Raw genomic sequence first — 24,828 nt, 5'->3', positions numbered from 1 at the left:
AGCTCACAGCATGGCTCCACATGGACACTGCCTTAGCCAGGCGTGACATGACACGTGGGAAATTAATTAGCCACAGTCATATAATGATTAGTTATTTAATCACTGTTATATTTAATCTAACACTCTAATCCCAGTGGGCTGCTGAAAAATAAAATGGGAACAGCCTGAAGGAATATTCCACAGTAGGTGTGGGTTATATGCAGAGTCTATATAAATACAGCACACGGTCTCTAGGTCCAAAAAGTGAAGCCAATGTGGAAGTGCAGGACCATGAGGGTTGCAAAATGTCCAACCTCTTAATCATTTCAGTTATTTATAAACATGGACATCGTCTCTGGGGTCAAAAAAATGAAGCCCGCACTAAAGGACAGTTCATTCTTTAAGAAAAAAATATCCTAATATCCTACTACAGTGTTGAGAACTATATCAGATCTACTCAGGGCAGCATGGTGTCCATTTTGGAAACATCTAGACAATAAAGTGATTGGCAGCAAGTACGGTACAATAGCTACACTGCTGCGTGCTTTTCTAAAACTGTACTGTAACTAAATACTGAACAACAAAACAAGCCACAAATAAATGGCTCCAAATGATTACATCTACATTTGTTTGTTTCTGCCATGTATATTTAATAATTCCCAGGATTAAACCACAGGCAAAGCTTTTAAGTTAATGCACAAAAGGCATCTTCGGGAGCCCCGAGTCCTGCATATTGTGGCACTTCTGCAGTACTCGCTCTGATTACAGCTCCGACACCTACAAAGAGATATTCTTTATCATCGAGGGAATGAACAGACAACACCTCAGCTGTGAAATGGCTGTTGCAAGTCATTGAGCATCTCACCGGTTTTCAATACTCAAGATGGGGATAGGAGATATGAGGATGTAATCCTTGAATGGATCGCGGTATTGCCCTTAGCCAAGAACAGCGTGTTTGAGCACTTCCAGTAAAGCCCTGCACACGCCCCTAATCTTCCCAGCAGAGGTAGTTTGACACAGCAAGTGAACATGCCGTAAACACACACATGACAAATGCGGGATAATGTTTTAGAGATACACAGATTAACTTGTGTAATCCAGGCTGCCAGTGGGGAGGCTTAAAGAGAAATGTGTCAAATGTTTATAGATAGAATAAAACCACACATTAAACCTTAATCTCTGAAAAAGGCATTTTTTCACATTCTTATCCTTGTATGTTCTGCTCTATTCTGGGGGATAGAAACGATTAGAATTCAACCAAAGGGTACAGTGTGTAACATTTAGCAACAGTTGTTGGTGAATTTGCATATTGCAGTTTAGTATGATGAAAAACGTATGCAGGTAGTAGCATCATAACTCAAACAGGTTTAGTTTGTCCATTTTGGGCTACTGTCAAAAAAATGGTGGTCAAAGAGCTCCTGATATAAAATGAAAGGCTCATTCTAACAGAATGAAAAACGACAATTCGTATTAAAAGTCAAAGTATAATCATTTTACCTTAATTTCTTTCTTAATTTCTGCCAAATGTAAACAAATTCACCAATATTTGTACAAACTGGACCTGGCTGTGTCAGTCACCAAAACAAAACATGTTCACAAAATAATGGGGAAAATGCAAACTTGATCTAAAGTGAAGGTAGGCAAGATATTTGTGGCGTTATCAGTCAAGAATTCCATGATCAACTTTAATTACAATTTAAATTCATTGATCTGAGAGATCAGCAACTGCCTACTGTTATGCTTTTAGACATGAGACTGGAGGACTCAAATGCACGACTCAAAGTCAATGTAAAGTTTAACAAAAAGTTTACTTTGTAAGAATATAAACAGAAAAACTAATGATGTGACGTTCCGTTTCGAGGCTTCGAAGCGTGTGCCGAGTAGGGGAGGGGGCGTTTCCGCGATGCGCGTATCGAGGCTTGCTTCATTTAGGGGAGGAGCCAAAAATGATGACGTCCGAAGCCTCGCTGCCCGGCTGTACCACGTGGTTGCTTCGTGAAGTGGTTCAGATTTAGCGCGAGGTTTTACACCTATATAGACCCCTCAGGCTCCATTCAAAATGTGGGTTTTTGAAGGAGAGTTGCGGTCAGTTGAGAGTTTGGATAGAGTTTGGATAGTTTGGAGAGTTTGGATACTAGAGTTTGGATAGCGTTTATATAGTTTGGAGAGTTTAGGGAGAGAGAGAGAGATTTAGGAGAGGGAGGAGAGTAGGATAGGTGATATAGGATGGAGCCAGCGAAGCTCATCATTGTCCAAGTTACACAAGCATAATCTGTGCCCTTTTCCTAGTTCCACAAGCACTTTCCTCTGCCTGATTACGCCCATGCCATTTTCAGAAAAACATTGCACAACCTGCCATATTATGATATTACCATTTTGGGAAGATTTACACACACAGAATACATTCAAAAAATGTATTAAACACATATGTACAGAAATTATTTGGTCATACATTTTTTGTAATTCATAGTCATTTCTAACAGACACAAAAATTAAATTCATCACACATTATGTGGTTCAGATACAGCTGTCTGTGATTATACACTTGGCCAGTAGGTGGTTTCGTGTGCACATGAAGCTTCGAGAAATGAACCCTTTCTCGAACCAATTGGCTCAAGTGGTTCAATGCCTCATGAGGCTTCATCTCACCATCACTAAGAAAAACGCTCACAGGGAGGAGCAAACAAATCTCAACACGATGAAACAAAAACAAGGGAAACATAAAAACTTGCTATGAAAGAACTTGACAACGTAACTCATGGACCAAACAACACAAACTGGCGACATGACAGGGGAAGACTGGGACTATTTATACCAGAAGTAAGTGGTAACAGGTGAAAGCAATCAGGGGCGGGGCAGACAATCAAAGTGGCGGGAAATCACACAAGGGGAGGAAGTCAGGGTCTGAAATGAGAGGAAAAGGTGAATACAAAATAAAACAGGTAGTGCATATGAAAACAGGACATGAGTGACTAAACTTAACAAACCTGACGTGATATTACACCTACTCTGCAAAGAAACCTAAAAAAAAAAATTAGTAGAGCATCTTATAGATGAGAAATTGCCTTAAGTCATCTGTCATGTATGAAGTAATTACATCTGTTAAATCCACACTCATTTACTGGTATGGGCTTAGGACAGAGAGCCTCTAAACCCGCGTGCTACGACCAGTAAATTTGTGATCCTCCTGCAAATTTCACCTTTAACTTTCCTCTCACATGGGAGTAGAACTATATTTAAATATATTGTTACTCGGCTTAAAAATCCATCTAAATCAGCATAAAATAATGAAAAAAAAAAAACATTGAATAACTGCCTGTGATTAAGGGAAATGTAGGTACTGAAACAAAACCTCAGTTAATAAAGTCAAGTCATCTTCATGCACATGGTTTTTACAAGTAATTTCATGGAGTGACTGAGTGTTTCAGAGTCACTGCAGCGAGATGGAGAAGACAAGGGTGTTAAACACAAAAAAAGATGTCCCCTAAACAGATCACAGACAATAATTCTGTGTAAGATGAAGACGTGCAGCTACTCTAGTGATAATTTTACGTTTGCGTTTTTTTTAAATTAAATCTCATGTCCATTGTTTTTATTGTTTTATGTGCATTGTTAAGAAGTGTCTATTTTGTCATTGTTTGAGCAGGAAAATTCACTTCTGAATCTTCTCATGGACATGCAGTTATACTCAAACCCGTTTTAGGAGAGCAATGTTAATTCCATCCGTCTCAAGTAAATCTAATCAATTTCTGTGTGCAATGCAGGAGTGTCACCGGGCGACACGAGATCAATCACTGGGAGAGAGAATGAACGAGATCTGATTTTTTTTTAAAAGCCACACAAGGTTCAAACTAAAATACTTTGATCTCCAAAAGTCTTCCGAGATGTTTCGCCTCTCATCCAACAGAGGGTCACTTGCTACTGATACAATATTTGGAGAATGGGAATCTAAACAAACACATGCTTTGGTGTTGCAGTAACAATGCAATGGTATTCTGTGGAGTTCATTTCAGAGAGGGGGGAAAAAAAATAATGTATTTCAAAATGTGGCTGATGATTAACTCCTTAGCTGAAGCAGTCACACTTGGTCGCTCCCACAAAATGCACCGACCATCATGAGGTCGCATTTTTACTGACAGCGGGTATGAGAGAAGGAAAAACAAAACACACACACACACACACAAAAAAATTGCCTGTGATGTTTTTGTCCAAAAGCAGCACTGATAGCTGAGGGCAGACATGATTCTGGTGCAAATGATAGTATGGCTGGGCCACGCGAGACAATTTACTGGCACTGGAGTTTTGCTGAGAAATGGCAGTGGCTCATCTATTTGGGCAATCACCACATTAGTTTCACCATACAATCCAGATAAAAACAAACAGATGAGGAGCCACGGACGGGGTGTGCGGTGTGACTGCAGCACCATAGCAACCATTTTGCTTCCAGGCAACATATGGTTGATGCTCAGGAAACCTCGATTTAGGATTAACGAACATCAAAGTGCCATCCGCCGAGCGGAGTCTAAATCGGCTGATGGTTCACACTTTGCAGATGGCAATCATTCTATTTCAGATTTGCATTCTATGGCATTAACATGATGGTATGTGGGGGTAATCTAGACCAAATTCTATACTCCTATACCATAATGTCTTAATGTTTCCTTTGACTCTTATTTTATTCTCTACGACTTGGCCCCATTTCCACTTTATATTCCATCATGTGTGCTGTGTCTGCAGATACAGCGTGTGGTAACGGACTGCACGTCATGTGACCGGTGCACCTGCAAGGCGATATTACATACAGCAAAGCAGTGTACAAATGTGTCATTCTGCAGGAATGTAAAACACTTGCACTTTTGCACCTTTTTTTTTTTTTCCTAAATCGCTTGCGTAGCCCTGCAATATGTAAAATACAGACATTTTAAATACAGACCAAAGTCTGTTTTTATTGTTTATTTTTAACCGTCTGTATGCAAATCTTTCCTAAGCTTGCAGCCTGCTGCAGCTGCACCTTTGCACCTGACAATGGCAAGAATAGTAATCCATGCTGCACCTTCCGCCACTTCAACGGTGGCTTGCATTAAAACAGGAGCATATATGAACCACAATCAGTATTTTCCAAGTGGTTTTGATTCATCTTTTTGTGATGGCTGAAATCTGGCTTGCAAAAAACCCACTGCCGTACAGTCCCGACTCTTTATTTATTTGACCCACGTGTCTGCCAAAGTAAATTTGCTGACTGGATAATGCACTCAGAGACATACTGTGCACCACGTATGCATGCAAGGCAATGTATATAACTCCACGGTCTGCTGAACCGTAGTTGATGCTGTCCTTGTAGCATGTTTGTCAATATTTACTCCGCGGAAATGTAAATGAACTGAGCCTCTGCTACTGAACACACTTCTGTTGGTTGAGTTTATCGGAATATTTTCTGTAGCCATAGAGAGGAATGGATCTGATTTCATCGCAGACGTCCACCTCATTAAAACCTGATTAATTATGAAACTGACTGCTAATTGCTCCAACGCTGTATAGACCTGTATGTTGTCGGGCATGATTTAATTTTCCTAGAAAGCACAGAAGATGAGCTGAATGGTTCATCTTTACCCGAGTCTTAAAGCAGGTACATTTCCAACACAGAGGATAAATGAGTGAAAGCAAATTGTCCATATGGGCTGAGTAGCATGTTTTAATTACCTATGAATCCTGCTCTGCAATATCGCGAGCTGTCTGGATTTCACATCAGTATTCAATTAAGCGCTGTGATCAGATCATTTGGCAGAGCAAACTGCATTGCAGCTTTTTATTGCTTCTCCGGGGAAATGTGAAAAACATGAAGGTTTATTACTGCCCTTTTCCTAATACATGTGGGCATATGTGGGCGATATACAAAATATGCATTTCTTTTCTTAAAACCATGTCATGATGACTTTAATTCCCATTTTAAGAAGAAAAATGGGAATGTGTCTGTCAGTGCACGCAGATTTTAACCCCATCTATCAAAAATGACATTCTCACCCTAAACTGAACCTCACTTAGCTCCTGTAAAGAAAATATGTTGTTTGTTTGTTTGTTTTACACCATCAGTGACATATTTCACAAGTATTTGAGCCAAAATGATCGCCAGGAGGTAAAGGTGGTTTATAGTCCATCAGCCAAAAAGCAAACCGCAGTTCCAGACGAGTCCAAAGTCCAAACATTGGAAGATGTATTGCTGATTGTTTGTGTTTTTGGGGACATTTCAGTGTGCTTTATGGAGTATAACAAGCAGCAGGGGAAAACCCCCCTCATCTTTTCTTTGCCCCTGATCAGATCATTTCAGTTGAAAGTGCCACTATCATGTTGAAATCTATGGATGCGTGTGTGATACTCACAAAATAAACTATGATGGTTTTGTTGAGATATCATTTATTTAGTTAATGTGAAAGTCACTATTTGATTTATTGTGTTGTTTTTGTATTAGCCCACATGTTGAATAGAAACATAGTAACATGCTGTTGCACCGAACAGACAGTAGGTGGCGGCACTGACCAGTAGAGTGACTGGAAGTTTAATAGTGCGTCGCGGAGATGGAGCTCATAATCCAGCTGAATGGAGAACGAGCAACATGCACTCTGCGTCGCTGATTTGTGTTTAACTTTCAGGTCAGTTATATGTGACTTAAGATGTTTGACAAGTTCTTAGGAATCCCCGGTGAGGTATAATTTGTGTGACAAGTGTTTTAAGTTTTAAATATGTAAATGTTGTGGTACGTGACCGGCGCGATTGGGAAAATGGCGTCCGCCGCCGTAGCCACTTTACTTGTGTTTGTTGCTGTTGGCTCCTGGGCATTTGTGCATTATTTTTGTATATATGAAAATGAGTTGTGTGTAATATGTTCAGATCTGTGAAAGGTAAAGGTAATGTGCAGATTAGCCTTCGGTAAGGATGCACATTCCTAGTTTAAGTTCAGGTAGTATAGCAGCGAGTATTGTCAGCCATTTTGATTTTGTTTCAGTCATGTTAATGTTTAATTGCAAGGAAGAAGAATTCTGTTTAATCAAGTACAGACTTGAAATAAAATGTACAAATACAATATTAATACTCTTGATGAAAGAGATAGAAATAGAGGTGTTTAATAGAGAATTGAATGCATGATAGAAGAAAGATGAATGATTGTTTTGAAACATATTTGTTTTCTTGATTGTGTGAAAGTACATGAAACAGACACATGTGAGTATGTGATTAACAATGTGGTTATGACCAGTGTTTAAATGCAGAAATATAACAGAAATAATTCAGGATTGTAATTAAAATGTTAAAATGTCAGTATGTAAATAAATATAATCCAGCTGAATGGAGAACGAGCAACATGCACTCTGCGTCGCTGATTTGTGTTTAACTTTCAGAGGGATTGTCTATATATCTGTCAGCGGGGAACGAGCCGGGACCCGCTACAGATTCTTGGGGGCTCGTCCGGGATACTTCGAGGCCATTGATTGGATCGGAAGCCGAGTGATGTCGATGACAACGCAGATCAGCAACTAGAGGGAGGGCCGTATTATCCAGCCGCCGACCAGTCCTATCCTGCCGTGTGAGAGCTGCGACTGTGGACGAGTGGAGGTCTGGGATCCAGAGACGACTGCACCAGCATCGTTGTGTTGCCAGCCGTGAGGGAGACGAGAAGCCATCATGTCGAAAGGTGGGAGAAAGAGCCTGGTGTGGGACATCAGGCGGAGCCTACTTACCTTGTCAGCTGAAGAGCTTCTTCGGGTCGCCAGAGCGGTGGATCCAGCGTTGGACGAAGACCAGTCAGAGCTTGTGGAGGGAGACCAGGAGGGATGCTACGACCATATCAACTCTTTTATGTACAGTAAGCAGTTACTTGAAGCAGAGGATGAAGGAATGGTTCAGTTGCTGATGTTAAAAGATGCTATTGATGATGTAGTACAGGGTCGTGATGATGATATGTCACTGCTAAATGTAAAGGGTGATTGTGAGTTACATACTGTCCAGAGTGGTGGAAAGCCTGATGATGTTGTTGGGTTGTCTGATGGTTCTGTAATTATCCAAACACCCTCTGAAATCATCACTGACACTCACATTCAGAGTCACCACACACCTATTTCAGTCAATACTACATCACCTAGTGATTTTACCAGACTAGACTCAGGTTCAGTTAAGACTACAATGCCAAACTTACCTGACACCGGAAATGCTGATTGGCTCAGAATGCTCTCCAGCTATGAAGAGCTGAGCAAGAAACTTATACAGTGTATGCCAGCACATGCTACACCACCACAGACACATATGCCTCTGCCCTCTGTCCTGCCCAGTCAGCCAGACCGAAATCCACCAGGTGAGTCTGCCTCTCAGTCAGCTCGTGAGGGGATGGTGTCTCTAAGGGAACTCAGCTACCTTCCAAGGAGAGAGTTCAAGGTGCAAGGTGGTCAGGTCGGCGATCAATCCTCTGACATCAGCTACAATAATGTCTGCAAGCAGATTGATGATGGAATCAGGGAAGGATTTTCGGACTCAGAGATTGTTCGTGGTGTGCTCAAAATCATAAAACCAGGCATATTCAAAGAAATGTTGATAAACAAAGATGACATAACGGTGACCGAACTCAAGGGGTTTCTCCAAACTCACCTAAGAGAAAAAAATAGCACAGAGCTATTCCAAGAGTTAATGTGCACGAAACAGGATGAGAATGAGACGCCGCAGCAATTTTTATATCGTGTGATAGGTTTAAAACAACGTATCCTATTCACATCAAAACTGGCCGACACTGACATTAAATACTCTGCAGCAACCGTACAGGATGTTTTCCTGCATACAGTGTACCAAGGCTTTGGACACAAACATACTGACATACGCAGAGAACTCAAACCTCTGTTGTCAAGCAGTGGAGTCACAGATGAGATGATCCTTCGTCAGGTGATGAAAATCACCAGTGAGGAAAATGAGAGGATGAAGAGACTGGGCTCCGCCCGCCGACAGACTGTAACAAATACACATAGTGCCCAGCTTGAGCCTGAGGTGGTAGCGAGACCTAGCACCAAGTCAGGGAGTGTAGAGTCCAAGTCAAACCAAGCGAAACAAGATCCACTCAGAGACCTCACAACTAAAGTGGAGGAACTTACCAAACTGGTTGTGACTATGCAACAACAAAATCAACGACAGCAAACTCACAATGAGTACCAGTACAGTCAAAATAGGACACAATCTAAACGTAGGAAACCCTATGGTTGTCCACGCTGTGTGGAACTAGACAGACGAGACTGTGTACACTGTTTCACATGTGGGGAGGAAGGACACCGTGCAGCAGGCTGTCAAAGACGACCAAAGAGACAGGGAAACGCCAACCGGGCACTGGAGAGGGACATCTAGTGGCCGAGCCTGGAAATAAGTCCCAACCGGGAACTGAGAAAAAAAATGACAAAACGCACACCTCAACACCCTTAACACCAGTAATGACAAGCACACATAGTCACTGCACTCAAATAGCTCAGACCTCTACTCAGTTACCACGTGTAGCTAAAGCTAGAGCTGTTGCTAGTTTGATTGGGAAAAAGGCCCTAGTTCAGAGCTATCTAAATGGCTTAGCAGCCACCTCATTGCTCGACTCTGGGTCACAAGTCAGTATAGTCAGCCGGGCCTGGAAAAATGAATACCTACCTGACCTCAGTATTCGTCCAGTTTCTGAGATCTTAGGGGAGGAGGAACTGAAGGTCAATGCAGCAAATGGTGGTGTCATTCCATATGATGGGTGGGTAGCTATTACAGTGAACTTGCCAGGGAATTTGGACCCAAATCTGTCTATTAGTGTCCCATTCCTCATCAGCAGCTATCCCATGGATAAACCATTGATTGGCTTTAATGTTTTGGAAGTGTTAATTTGCGACCAACCAGAGAGGCTAATGCCAGTACTTGTTAGCCTTCTTAGCAATGCCATATCTGTCCCTAACGAAACGGCTGAAGCTCTCGTCAACCTTATTCAGACAACAAAGTCAGTCATGCAGCAGGGACGCTTAAGGACAGGAGTCAAGGACATTGTGCTCCCAGCTGGTCAAGTGTCGTGGTTAAAGTGTCGGGTTCCATCTACCATGGATGCCTCTACCCGACTCGTGTTGTTTGAAACCGATGACAGTCTGTCATCTGAACAGTGGGATGTAGGCCCAGGTTTGTTAGAAATCCAGAACCCAACAATGCCATATGTCACCATTCCAATCAGTAACAACACCAATCATGACATCACGTTACCACGCAGAACAGCCCTTGGTATCCTGCAGCATGTTGGAAATGTGGTGGAGGCAGATATCCTGGACAAATCACAGCCAGCAGCAATTGTCAGTGAGGTCACCACCACTCAGATCAGCAGCACAGATTCACCTCTGTGGCACCCACCTGTAACCCTTGACCACCTGGAGGAAGAACAGCAGGAGGATGTTAGAAAGATGCTGTATGAGGAGTCAAATGCTTTTGCGAGGGATGGAAATGACATTGGCTGTATTCCAAATCTGCAAATGGTGATCAACCTCAAAGATGAGGTTCCGGTACAGAGAGCGTACACATCAATTCCCAAACCACTGTTTAAAGAGGTTAAGGAGTATATCCAAGACCTTCTTGTGAAGGGATGGATTGTGAAATCAAAATCTTCCTATTCTGCCCCAGTGGTCTGTGTGCGGAAGAAGGATGGCACGTTGCGTCTCTGTATAGATTATCGTCTCCTAAATCAAAAAACGGTACCTGACAGACATCCACTGCCACGCATACAGGATTTGACAGACACGCTGGGTGGGTACTCAGTGTTCAGCATACTTGACCAAGGCAAAGCTTATCATCAGGGGTTTGTAGCAGAAGGGTCACGTCATCTCACCGCCTTCATCACCCCCTGGGGGCTTTACGAGTGGAATAGGATTCCATTTGGACTTTCTAATGCACCTGCAGCTTTCCAGAGGAGCATGGAGGAGATGTTAGGCTCCCTGAGAGACGAGTGCTGCATTCCGTACTTGGATGACCTACTGTGCTACTCCAGATCCTTCAGTGGCCACGTGGAGGTGATTCGCAAGGTTCTTCAGGCACTGCAGCACCATGGGGTGAAGCTACGGGCGGAGAAGTGCGAGATATTTCGTAAGGAGGTTCGCTATGTTGGACGTTTGGTGTCGGCCCAAGGAGTTCGAGTTGACCCGAAAGACCTTGATGCGGTGCTGGCTTTGAAAAACAAAACACCCAAAACAGTTGGTGACCTCCGTCAAGTTCTCGGCTTCCTAAGCTATTACCGCTCCTACGTACAGGACTTCGCTAAAATAGCAAAGCCATTGTATGAGCTGCTCCAAGTTAAGTCCTCCATGTCCCCACTCCTTCCACGTAACTGCAAGTCCAAGGGTCCACAGCTCCCATCAAAAACACCCATTGAATGGAAGGCTGACCACCAGAGCACCTTGGAAAGGCTAGTCAGTATGCTGATCAACCCCCCAGTCCTCGCATATCCTAACTTTGAGGAGCCATTCGTCCTACACACCGATGCATCGGAGAAAGGGCTCGGCGCAATTCTCTATCAACAGCAGGGTAGGAAAATGCGAGTGATCGGATATGGATCACGGACTCTGACACCTGCGGAACGGAACTACAGACTTCACAGCGGAAAACTTGAGTTCCTGGCTTTGAAGTGGGCAGTGTGCGAGAAGTTTAGAGATTATCTCTTCTACGCTCCACATTTTACCATATACACCGACAATAATCCACTTACTTATGTCATGAGCACTGCGAAACTCAACGCAGTTGGGCATCGATGGGTTGGAGAATTGTCAGAGTTCCGCTTCAATATCAAATACAGACCTGGGAAAAACAATATCGACGCCGATACGCTCTCACGCATCCCACTCGATATTGATGACTATGTGACAACATGCACTGAGGAGCTGTCGCAGGATGTGCTGCATGCCACCTGGGAAGGGGGTAGAGCAGCTCAGAAAAAAGATGTAGCATGGGTAGCTGCACTTTACTACTCCTCTGCTGATGTAATGCCACAGCCTCATGTACTTTTGCCTGAAATCAACCACGAAGAGCTGGCAAAAGCCCAACGAGATGACCCTGAAATTGGGGAAGTAATAAGATTGAAAGAAACCAATAATGTCCTTACCAATGATGTCAGGAGGTCAGTGAGTGGGCTGGCTCGCAAGATCCTTCATGAATGGAGTCAACTACATTTGGAACATGGAGTTCTGTACCGCCGAACATCAGAAAGGAAACAGTTGGTCCTACCTGTCAAGTATAGGTCAATTGCCCTGAAACACCTCCATGACAACATGGGACACGTTGGTACCGAACGTGTGCTCCACCTCGCCAGAGAACGTTTCTATTGGCCGTACATGAAGAGATGCATAGAAGATTATGTCACAAGAAAATGCAGCTGCATAAAACAAAAGAAACCCTCCACACATGTTCGTGCACCAATGGGGGGCCTGACCTCTGCTTCCCCCCTTGATCTGGTTTGCATAGACTACTTACACCTGGAGAAGAGCAAAGGAGGATTTGAGTACATTCTGGTAGTAATTGACCATTTTACTAGATTTGCTCAAGCGTACCCAACTAAAAATAAATCAGGACAAACTGCAGCTGAACGAATATACAATGACTACATACCTCGTTTTGGATACCCAAATCGTCTCCACCATGATCAAGGACGCGAGTTCGAAAACAACCTTTTCCGCACCCTTGGACGGCTGTCAGGGGTCGGACACTCACGAACGTCTCCTTACCACCCATAATGTAACCCGGCTGAGCGGTTCAACCGAACACTGCTGCAAATGTTACGGACACTGACGGACAGGGAAAAGGAGAGATGGAAGGAACATTTACCACAAATGTTACACGCATATAACTGCACTCGCCACGAGTCCACTGGGTACTCACCTCATTACCTGCTGTATGGACAACACCCCCGTCTCCCTGTTGATCTTTTGTTTGGGTTATGGGAAAGCACTGGATCAGTGACACACAAAGGATACGTGGAGAAATGGTCAAAAAGGATGACGGAAGCGTACAAGATCGCAAACAGAACCAGCCTGTCATCAAGTGCGAAGAACAAGTCCTACTATGATCAAAAGGCGAGGGGAGTGGTCCTCAAACCAGGAGATCGAGTACTGGTTCGTAACTTGGGTGAGCGGGGTGGACCCGGTAAGTTGCGCTCATACTGGGAGAAGAAGATTTATGTCGTGAAGGGGCAAATCTCAGACAATCCTGTATATGTCATTCACCCTGAGGGAGACCCAGATGCGAGAAACAGAACCATGCACAGAAACCTGCTACTGTTGGTCAATGACTTGCCTGTTGAGAACCCAGCACAGTCAGCTGATACAGTCTTAAAACCTACCCAGAGACGAAGACAACCTCAATTGAGGGCAAGCGCTACTGACAATGATGGGATACCAGACACTGATGATGAGGATGAGTGGACAGGAGGTTATTGGTTGAGAACACCTGTAGTCAGGATGGAAGAGGATCAATCTAGACATGGGAGATCGACCGCCTCAGGTGGGCGAATGTCTGTGTCAAAGCCGTTCTCTCCTGCAACAGTGCCGGTTCAGACCCCAAAGAAACTGACCATGACTCGCGAAGAATATTCAGATACATTATCAATGAGGGAAATCGAACCTGTGGAGACATACTTACCAGATGGACAAGAGACGAACCTACCTGAAAGAGACAATGCATACATGGATGAAACAAACTTACCTGGAAGAGAGCACGAAGAAGACATTCCTGCAGAAGAGGACACAGAAAGCTCAAGGGAAAGAGAAGTTGAAATAGTGGGTGATGAAGCACAGACAAATGAACAACTTGTCGGATACCTACCTCAGCCTGAAGGGGAAGAGAAAAATGACCATGCTGGACAGATACAGGTGGAAAGATCAAGTTCTCCCCCTATAATGACTTGGCCCGCAGAAGATACACACAGAGAGGTTAGGAGGTCAGCCAGAGAGAGGAGACCAAGACCAGTGTTCACTTATGAGTCACTAGGCCAACCATCAGTGCAGACCCATGTAGGTTCGATCTCCCCACATATTACCTCAGCATCCCTACCTTTCATGCCACACATGTCAGGACAGTTCATTCTACCTGCTAATTACACGCCACACATGTACATGCCTTACACATACTACATGCCAGTCACCACACAGGTTTATTAAAACAACGAAGGTGAAAATAGGAATTATTTTTTTTTCCTCTCTTTTGGTTGTAACAAATGTCAGGAGCCATTTTTGTTTGTCGGGGTGGATGTGATACTCACAAAATAAGCTATGATGGTTTTGTTGAGATATCATTTATTTAGTTAATGTGAAAGTCACTATTTGATTTATTGTGTTGTTTTTGTATTAGCCCACATGTTGAATAGAAACATAGTAACATGCTGTTGCACCGAACAGACAGTAGGTGGCGGCACTGACCAGTAGAGTGACTGGAAGTTTAATAGTGCGTCGCGGAGATGGAGCTCATAATCCAGCTGAATGGAGAACGAGCAACATGCACTCTGCGTCGCTGATTTGTGTTTAACTTTCAGGTCAGTTATATGTGACTTAAGATGTTTGACAAGTTCTTAGGAATCCCCGGTGAGGTATAATTTGTGTGACAAGTGTTTTAAGTTTTAAATATGTAAATGTTGTGGTACGTGACCGGCGCGATTGGGAAAATGGCGTCCGCCGCCGTAGCCACTTTACTTGTGTTTGTTGCTGTTGGCTCCTGGGCATTTGTGCATTATTTTTGTATATATGAAAATGAGTTGTGTGTAATATGTTCAGATCTGTGAAAGGTAAAGGTAATGTGCAGATTAGCCTTCGGTAAGGATGCACATTCCTAGTTTAAGTTCAGGTAGTATAGCAGCGAGTATTGTCAGCCATTTTGATTTTGTTTCAGTCATGTTAATGTTTAATTGCAAGGAAGAAGAATTCTGTTTAATCAAGTACAGACTTGAAATAAAATGTACAAATACAATATTAATACTCTTGATGAAAGAGATAGAAATAGAGGTGTTTAATAGAGAATTGAATGCATGATAGAAGAAAGATGAATGATTGTTTTGAAACATATTTGTTTTCTTGATTGTGTGAAAGTACATGAAACAGACACATGTGAGTATGTGATTAACAATGTGGTTATGACCAGTGTTTAAATGCAGAAATATAACAGAAATAATTCAGGATTGTAATTAAAATGTTAAAATGTCAGTATGTAAATAAATATAATCCAGCTGAATGGAGAACGAGCAACATGCACTCTGCGTCGCTGATTTGTGTTTAACTTTCAGAGGGATTGTCTATATATCTGTCAGCGGGGAACGAGCCGGGACCCGCTACACGTGTGTTTCTATACAATCATTTGAAATAAATACAAATACAAATGTTTGGTGTTACGATACATAAAAGTAGCGTGTCATATAAAAGATTATTAATTACCAAATGACTCTCTTGCTCAGATTCAAGGAAGTAGTGACAGAATGGGGTTCACACGGTCGAGTAGTGGCTAGCACAGAGCAAGAAGGTCGCCGGTGTGGATCCAGGTTCATCCAAGGGGGCTTTCTGTGTGGAGTTTGCATGTTCTCCCTGTGTTTTCTCCAGGTACTCTGACTTCCTCCCCACAGGTCAAAAACATCGCTTTCTATCGCTTTATCCTCCAGGGGTCATGGGGGTCATGGGGGGGGGTGCTGTGCCAATCTCAGCTGACATAGGAGGATGGGCCACAAACAACCATTCACTCTCACATTTAGAGTTACCAATTTACCTAATCCCCATATTGCATGTTTGTGGACTGTGGGAGGGAGCCGGAGGACCCGGAGAAAACCCACACACACGGGGAGAACATGCAAACTCCATGCAGAAAAGCCCTTGTTCCGACCAGGGCTCGAACCTGGGTTTTCTTGCTTCTTGCAAAGGCAAGAGTGCTAACCACTACACCAACTGTATGGCCCTAGGTCAAAAACACGCAGAGGTTAATTGGATAATCTAAATTGACCTTAGAGACGAACAACCATTCACTCTTACATTCACACCTGTGTGTTGACCCTGCAATGGACTGGTGACCAAGCTGTACCCCATCTTTCCCTCTGAGTGGGATTGGCTCCAGCCCCCCGTGACCCTCATGTGGAGAGTAAAGTGCTAGACAATGAGATTAAGAGTGAGTGATACAATGGGAGCAAACATAATTTGTGTTTTCTGTGATTTCTGTCGTGGCCCCTTGTTTGCAGAGGCGCATTTTAATCCTTCAGTTGAACTCCAGATATCACACAAAACACAGCGCAACTTCTTTGTTCAGCATATTTGGGGGATAAATATTAGGAAGATACTTAAAAAAAACTTTGCCTAAGGCCCTCTCTAGTGACTTAATCAACTCATTCAACTGCCAGAGATGAAAACAGTTATGAAGTGACATGATTATTTCCTCCAGTCAGAACATTTCAGAGTAAACAAAGATTTGTTGTGAAGAACTAAAATGAGGGCAGGGACATCCGACTCATATTTCGTTTCACAGTAATTAAGGGTTGCTCTTTCTTTCTGAGGAAAGCACTGACAGGAACACACTGTTGTTTGTGTTGTTGTTATTATTTTACTTTAACAAACCTGGTGAAGAATATGTCTGTTGTGTAGTTTTACTAAGAATTAATATATGCAAATATTGGCCTTTGCATTTCTATTATTATATTGGAATAAATATTTAATTTACTATTTGATTTGGTTTGATTTTTTATATAATATGTCACGGGTTGGGTTGTACAGTAGGCAACCTCCACATATTCTATCCCAAATGCAGTGTTAAATGTTCATTCTCATTCCTCCTCACTTAGGGAAAATCATTCACAAAACAATTATCGTACATTTATCACCACAACTCAACAGGAAATACAAACAAATGAGTGCATCATCAAAGTGATTTCTTGGAAATGGGCTTGCAATGTGGTTTTCCAATTTGTTGTGGTGACATCACCCAATGGAGTTCTCAGTTTGAGTATTTCGGTCAACATCCTGTTTTTCATGAAGTAACCATTATTTGGAAAACTAGTAGTATGAGTGTGAGTTTGTCCACTGTACGTCCATCTTCACCTGCAACCATTCAGCTAATGGATGCTCCTTTAGCTGTCCATCATATGGTGTTCATATACAAATACACTTTGTGCTTGAATTGGACTTTCAAAACATCCCGTGAAGACCTGACCATCAGGTGTCCAGAGAAGACAGTTTTTGGGAACTTTCACATTGGCTTCACTTCCCTGACCTGCGAATATTCAGTCTACGGGAAGGACTTAAGTGGCCTGTGTGGACCTTAAACTCAAACCCTTATCTGAAATTTACAGACAGTTATAATGGTCTTTTTACTCAACTCTACCAAGCATCCTTAATAGACTTTTGGAAGAATAGGAGCAAATCCCCTCAGCCAGAGTCTGAAGTCTTGTGGGAAGCCTTCCCAGAAGAGTGGAGGCTTGTCTTCACTGCCGTAACCGTTTTAGAATAAGAGTGTTATGTTTCAGTAACTCCATGCTTTTAGCCTCACAATGTATAAAACAGCAACAGGCTTTCCTTCCCTTTATGTATCACAATGTTCATTGTTCAATCTTCATACTGTCATTATACCCATAATATGGTTGTTTTTGTTCTGTTCTGTTTTAGTAGAATTGCATTCGGGGTGCAATCATTTCTGTAATTTCCTGCAGTTTCTCCGAGCAGATGTTGGCATAATTAATATTACACACCACAATCATCTCTCACACAACAGGGACGTATACAGTGCGCTTCATGGTTTAAAGTGGATTTGACAAACATTTGGACTTTCTCACCACACACATCTTGGAGGTATTATGAAGAGTGGATTCTACGGGGGAAAATTGCAGATGAACTCAATCTGGCAAACAGTCATTAATGTTTTTAATGGACACAAGTGTGTTTTTTTCTCATATCAGAGTATAGCAGTTAAAAGCTTGTCAGAAAGAATTTTCTACTCAATTAATCCTCTGCTTGCTCGTTCACATGGTCAAATTTCAAGTGTGCATTATCGAGTCAACAGACACCATTAATCTTTACAAACCCGGCTAAATGTTGTATGCAAAAACGTTCTGCAGATTGCATGACTCATTTTCATATTCACACGCTACAGTCGCATGTTTCGCTGTCGTTTGCACGAGCACAAGAGGATTTGTGCTGCTTGTCTGGGGGGGCGGGAAAGGTTTCTGAGCCTGGAGATTGTCAGGGCAACATAGGAGAAACAATGTTATCATGAGGTCCACCTGATGATTGCCTCATTATAAATGGCCTCCACACTGGCTTTAACCTCAGCAAGACAGAAAGCTATTAAATATGTGTTATGACAAATGCACGACTCAAAGTCAAGGTTAAGTTTAACTAAAAGTTTACTTAATAAGAATATAAACACAAAACGGTCACAAGGAAGATCAAAAAACAATATCAACGATTATATGTAATATAATATGAACAAACTTGACGACGTAACTCATGGACCAAACGATACGAACTGGCGACATGACAGGGGAAGACAGGGACTATTTATACAGGGAGTGGTAACAGGTGAAAGCAATCAGGGGCGGGGCGGGAAATCACACAAGGGGAAGTCAGGGTCTGAAATGAGAGGGAAGGTGAATACAAAATAAAACAGGAAGTGCATAAGAAAGCAAGACATGAGTGACTAAACTTAACAAGCCTGACGTGATATTACAATATGTTTATTCTCTTTCTGGGTGTTCATTATTATTTCTCTCAGTTGAGGATGTTGACATCTCAAACAAAAACCCTGAAATCTCAAGATAAGCTGCATATACATTATTTTTATTTTTGCTTAAACGACCGGGAATGATTAGAACATTTGTATTTCTCATGCACTCAGACATGTCTCAGAAGCATGTTTGTGTAACCGAGTAGCACAGAGGACGAGACAAAGGTCTCTGCGCAGGGACTGAATGAATTTTCGGAGAGACACTTGTGTTATTGATAAAGATATGGTACAAGTCCCATTTAGACAGCTCTATAATCATGACGACTTAATGCATAGCTCATGACTATGTTGTCGCGCTTCCCCAATAAAGCCTGCAATTATTCATGTTGCTTAAGTGCACCAAAGCAGAAAAGTTCATTTGCTTTTGCTTTGGGAAGTCGCTTGCTGCACAGAAATTAGGCTTGTTTACTTCTCAGCACGGTTGGAGTCCATATTAGTTTCTAAACGGTTTCTCGAGACAAAAACAAAAAGGCTGCAGCACACCCAAGGGGTATTTGAAGTGTTGAAATGTTGATGTGAGGCACATTTGTTTCCATTTATGACACACTCTAACTGCTCCCAGGTAATTAAAAATTCTAACATGTGTATTTCTATACCTCTGAGGTTAATTTTGTAAGCCGAGTCACTCTTTTTTTTTATGTCTATGACATGCTAGTAATCATATCAGACACCTTTTATGTTGATTTGATAAGTATTTAGCAGCAGAGTGTACCCATGATATTTCCTTGTTATCCTCAGAACAGATGTTCAGTGCAATCTCACGGAGCACAACGGGCATCTAAAATAAGCTGTTAAAACTATTAAGCAGCTTCTCTACATGCTGCATATTTGTTTGATTCCAATATACTGGGGGAAAATAAATGTGAACAAAATTGCTGTGAAACTAAGAATGCAGTTAATCGTCACGTGCCGCTGTCGAGGGTTGATGAACACCTGTGCATATAAGAAGAGTCTAGTTAGCAGATGCTACCAGGTTGTTTTTAGCTGTAGCTCGCAGACACATTATGCTAATACCAAGAGTTAGAGGTAGAAACTTCTTGAGCTGTTTTTTTTTTTTTATTTCAAGCTTGTTCAAGAAAAACGATGAGAGGATGAATGTATGGCCAAATGAGAAATGAAAAACAATTAAAAACACTAAAACTAAAATAAATTAATCATTATAACTTGATTGAAATAATAGCGAGTGGGGGGCCGCATGTAACCTGTGGACCACGGGTTTGAGCCCTCTGCACTAAAATGATCAGAACCCATTCCAGCATCAAACTCATATATTAGCACTGTACTTATACCTGAATTAATTTAATTATTTTGTGAGGAAATCGCAAAGATAGTAAAGAGTAAAAAAAACCAGTAAAGAAAAACATAAAAACCTAACCACCCCGTGAATTAATTGTTCTTAAAATGATAAAGGTACCCTCTCAACTCATACCCCAGCATCCCACCAAGTGCTAACAAACACAGACACAGATTAATAAAATACAACGTAATAAACTAATGTGTGGATTAAGACCTGGAAATAATATACTGGGTAACCTCTGACATTTTAGCTTCTACGCAGTGAACGTGTCATTAAAAAATATTATTTAATTGATTCTGCAACATCCGCTACTATAAGGTGACATCGTTTTTGTGAATCATCATCAGATCATTTATTTTACCGCTCACTATAGCAGTTTTAAATTACTTTGGAACATGATTTACTCCCTGTGACAGTACAAGGAAATCGAAGGAAACAGCTGGATATAAAGAAGAATAAACTGCAAATTAAAATGAGGAGAATTAAGGTTATAATTAATGATGTCTGTGTTATCTATGTAACACAGCTGACATGGAAATCCACCCCGTGCCCTCAAAATCTGAGCTTGACAGGACTTACTGCAGTGCAGCTATTACTGGACAATCACAATCTGGGACAGGGTTCAGTCAGTTCACAGCTGCATGTCCAATAATTGTAACCTGTTTGTAAAAAAACAGCAACATCATGATAACAGCTTATTCAGATTTCTCCCACTTTTTAAACATCAATTTGACTTTTGTGTTTTGTAGCGATGTAACACTCGTCATGTTCTCGAGTGTGTTTCCTGGCCCCAGACAGTCCTTCACCGAGAGACAGAGAATCCCGACTGGCTGTCATTTGGTCCGACCGTGACAGTGAAGCACACAGCTGTGGGCTGCATACACATTACCCCACGTCAGCTCTGTCTGTGACTCTGACACTCTATCTGAGCTGGAATGAGCGGTGCTCAGACCCCAAAAGCCGACAACAGTGTCTGTAATAGAAGTGGTTTAGTGGCAGTTCTGAATACCTGTCAAGACGCATCATTGTTGTTCCTTCTGGCAATTTTATCCAAAGCAGCAAGACAAGAAAAACAATAGCAGCTCACACAGCCCAAAAAGACCCAGTCACCCCACAGCTGACAGACTCATCATCTGGTGTATTCTTTATGAAGGTACAGCAGTCGCCCTCACAAAAAAACCACATCCATATCCCTGAGCATCCTGAGCACATCAGGTAGAATAACACAATAACAACAACCTCAAGTGCCGATATCATCTTTATCTCATAACATAACATTCCACTGGAGCGCATTGAGGATAATGAGCATCTTTCAGTTTGAGAAAACCAGGCCAAGTATAAGTGATCATTAACAACGTCTTTGCAGTGACCTCTAAATTTGATTTCAATTTCATACATCGTTTGCAGAGAGACACTTGGTGGTTGGCAAACTCATACTACTAAGCTAGTTGTCCCTGTTTTATTTCAATTATGCCATAAGCTTTTCTGAATGTGCTGAACACTAGGCTTATTCAATATCACCCTGGGGGCACCGCCTTGGAGAACATAATAATTAACAGCTGTGCTGACACTTAAATCTCTAATGTTTCACTCTTTCCATTAGGACGGATCAAAATAATTTTGCTGTATCGTCTCCACTGAGACAACATGCAGAAAAGTAACCTGTTTTTTAAGATTGACATTATGTTGTTTTGTCAGATAAGTGACCTGACTTCAAAGTTAAAAGGGGACATGATGTAAAATATGTACAACAGCGACACCAATGCAAAACATTATTGTGTGGTTGTCGATACACAGAGCTGCACTTGCACCTGGTGTTACAGTGTGTCAATGCACCTTAATTACTGCCCTACCCTCTGTTTTTAATCTTATTAACATTCAACCAGCTTGATTTATTTATTTTGTGTGTCAGCAGTAGGTAAAAGTGAAGTGTGTCCGCGCCAAGCCCCAGCAACGGAAAAAGTATGAGAGGAGACGAGGTGAAAATAAAGGAGTGTTAAAAACATTTTATACGTCAAATATCCACTCTGGATTGTGTGTATTAATCTTGTGCTTAAGAGAGCAGGTGAGAATACTGTCCCTAGTGTGTCCACACTAGGGACCGTCTTCAGCTTCCTCTGACAAATTTACACTGGTCAAGACGTTTTTGAGAGGGGTAGTGAGGCTTCTTAGTGTTGGCAACAAGAGACATTTCTGTACCCACAGCTGCAGCTTTCTGTGTTTAAGTATTGAGTGTTGAGGTTCTTCTGGTGCTGAACTGATCACGACCTGACTGACTCATTGTTTAATGAGTCTCCTCATTAATGTTGCAGTCAGGTTTTTCCCCAGTGCCTGGTTGTAACTCTATGATTTAAGAACACTAACCCTTTCCTCACAAATAGCCCTTTTAAACTTGAAATAGTACCACAGACATCATCATACAATTTACACGGATCAACACTTTCCTGACCTCAACCTATCCACCACCTGGGGATGTGATGCACACCACTCACATTCACAGTCAGGGAAGACGCGGAGGGCAGAAGAGTGAGGTTATGAGCTAAGCTTCATGCTAGCGCCTTCAAATTTGTCACCCTTAAAGCTTGTTTGCTTGCCAACTCGTGGTCACTTATCAACATAATGGCCGATGAGATCACTTTTACACAGCCCGCACTGCACATGATGTTCCTTAATTTTAAATTTGCAATATTACAGAGGCCCAGACTCTGTACTGTAGTGAAGCAAAGGAGGAGTTTTGGCAGTTTAGCGAGCGCCATTCTCGTGTGAAGTGAAGAGCAGATTTTGCAAAGTGTGAGAACCAGCAGGCAGGTCAACATGCATGTGATCAGCGGTCAACCCCACGATAGCCACACACTAAAGCACAGCCTGCTCTGTCGTCTATTTGACTCTAAAGGGACCATGATTTACTAAATGTACATGAGAACGCATGAAACTAATGAAGTCCTCAGGAAAATGTTTAATGATGTTATAAATCAAGTGAGAAGTGGGGTAATTTACTTACAGACTTACAATCAGGGAAGTCGGCCCCCGGTGGTCATTCAAGAGAATTACGGTTTCAGGCACTCCCACATAGACCTCATTTCCGGACGCTGAGACTATGTCCTTTATTTACAATGTAGTCGAACCAGATGCAAAGGAGTCGGTATCAACTATGCTTGTGTCATTGGTGCACCTGTCACCAGCCACCTGATGTTGAATCATAGAGCTTTTTTTTACCAACTAAGAGACTTTACATCAGTCATCATAGCAGCTGTCTGTGTCAGGTAACAGAGGGACAAATATCATCTGCTCCCGACATCAATATTTGTGCAGCAAATTTGACTGTAACAAAGAGCATCAAAGAATGCATCAATCAAACAAACACCACAGCTGATACAGTCGCCCAGGTGACAAAAGAAGCAGGATTGAGGGGAAACTGTGCAGGGCCATCAGAGACTTCAGGTATAGACAGCGCACAGGACAACACGTCAATAACAACATATCCCAGTTCATGTGGAAAGGAAATAAAGACAATCATTGGATACAGGGACAGCCTGCAGCAGGAACAACACTCTCCTCGATGCACTAAACCAGTTAGAGCGGCGAGGTCAACAGCCACAGAAAGACCAGCCTGTAAAACTGCAACGATACCAAAGCGGGCTAACTAGATGGTGTTTCCAGGCAAATACTGGAGGTCTCTGCCTACCAACCACTTTAACACAGTAAGAGACGTTCTCCCACACACCAGGCACACAATACTGATTTTAGTGACGTTTTTTGTTGCGCACTACAAAAATGATGCAGTGATATTTGCTTAATATTGAATATGTATTGTAATGCACTCTGTTTTACTGAGATCTAACAGTATTTGTGATTGGCTGTGTTGAAGTGTGCAGGAGGTTACGAACGTTTTTTTTTTTTTAAACATGTATGTCCAAAAAAAAGACTGAAATAACACATTTTATTTCAGTAACTGATGGAGCAAAGGAAATGTGAGAGCAGAAAGTTGTGTTTTGTACTCTTTCTGAATTGGTATTAAAGTCCAGATATCTATCTCTCAAGTGTCAAAAATGTGTCTTTACGCAGCCCTTCAGATGACTAAAAAAACAAATATTTTGTAAGGATGCAGGTTGTGGACTTCTTTTAACCATTATACCTGCAATACAAATCATCCAAACCATCCTCCTTCACCATTTCATCAATCACCTGGGTTACTGCTGCACAGTGTGGTACAGCAACTCTGCAGGGTCAGGTGTGCAGCTATTTACACCTCAAGGCCAAAGATTAATACACAAAATCCAGAGTGACTAATGTCTAACATGTGGCACGTATTGTAAGTTAGTGCCTAGTAAACTTTATTTCTATGCAGCTAACCCCGTAAATGATCTCAAAGCAGTTTTCACGCCGAGCAAGTGCAAACCATTACTTTTACAATATCCTTTTTTTTACAGATATGTTAACATCTCCCCTCTAAGCAAGCAAATGTGCTCTGAAGGCTTAGAGATAGTTGTTTCCCCATTATGTTTTCTTTGTGATAACAATCTGCTATCTGGGCTCCGTCCAACAGCAGTGAAACATTATGCCATGTCTGTGCATGAAGGTTGTGGCTTAATTTTCTATAGGGCTAAGATAAGAACGGTTTCAATCTCATCGACTGTATGCAGGAAAACAAATATATACGACTGTTCATTTCAACAATTTAATAGGCAAGTTATGTAAAACTGTGACCACTGGCATTTAAACACGGATAATGCTTTTGGGTTGCCAGGTAGTTTGAGGATTACATGTGCACTGAAGGACAGATTTACCCT

The 24,828-nt window shown here is 42.0% G+C and overlaps 2 protein-coding genes across 2 annotated transcripts in view; one reads left to right on the top strand and one right to left on the bottom strand.

The window, feature by feature from the left end:
• hs3st4 (heparan sulfate (glucosamine) 3-O-sulfotransferase 4) overlaps positions 1–24,828 on the bottom strand; it is a 105,177-nt gene that overhangs the window by 15,014 nt on the left and 65,335 nt on the right. The gene's annotated exons all lie outside the window — the stretch shown is intronic.
• Positions 6,515–10,512, top strand: LOC131475438 (uncharacterized). Its single transcript, XM_058653562.1, has 2 exons — positions 6,515–6,626; positions 7,371–10,512. The coding sequence occupies exon 2, from the start codon at positions 7,654–7,656 to the stop codon at positions 9,349–9,351; it is 1,698 nt and encodes a 565-aa protein (XP_058509545.1). The 5' UTR covers positions 6,515–6,626; positions 7,371–7,653; the 3' UTR covers positions 9,352–10,512.

The sequence above is a fragment of the Solea solea genome, chromosome 16 (genome assembly GCF_958295425.1).
Source record: "Solea solea chromosome 16, fSolSol10.1, whole genome shotgun sequence".
Taxonomy (NCBI): Eukaryota; Metazoa; Chordata; class Actinopteri; order Pleuronectiformes; family Soleidae; genus Solea; species Solea solea.
This window is presented reverse-complemented; position numbering and strand designations above follow the sequence as displayed.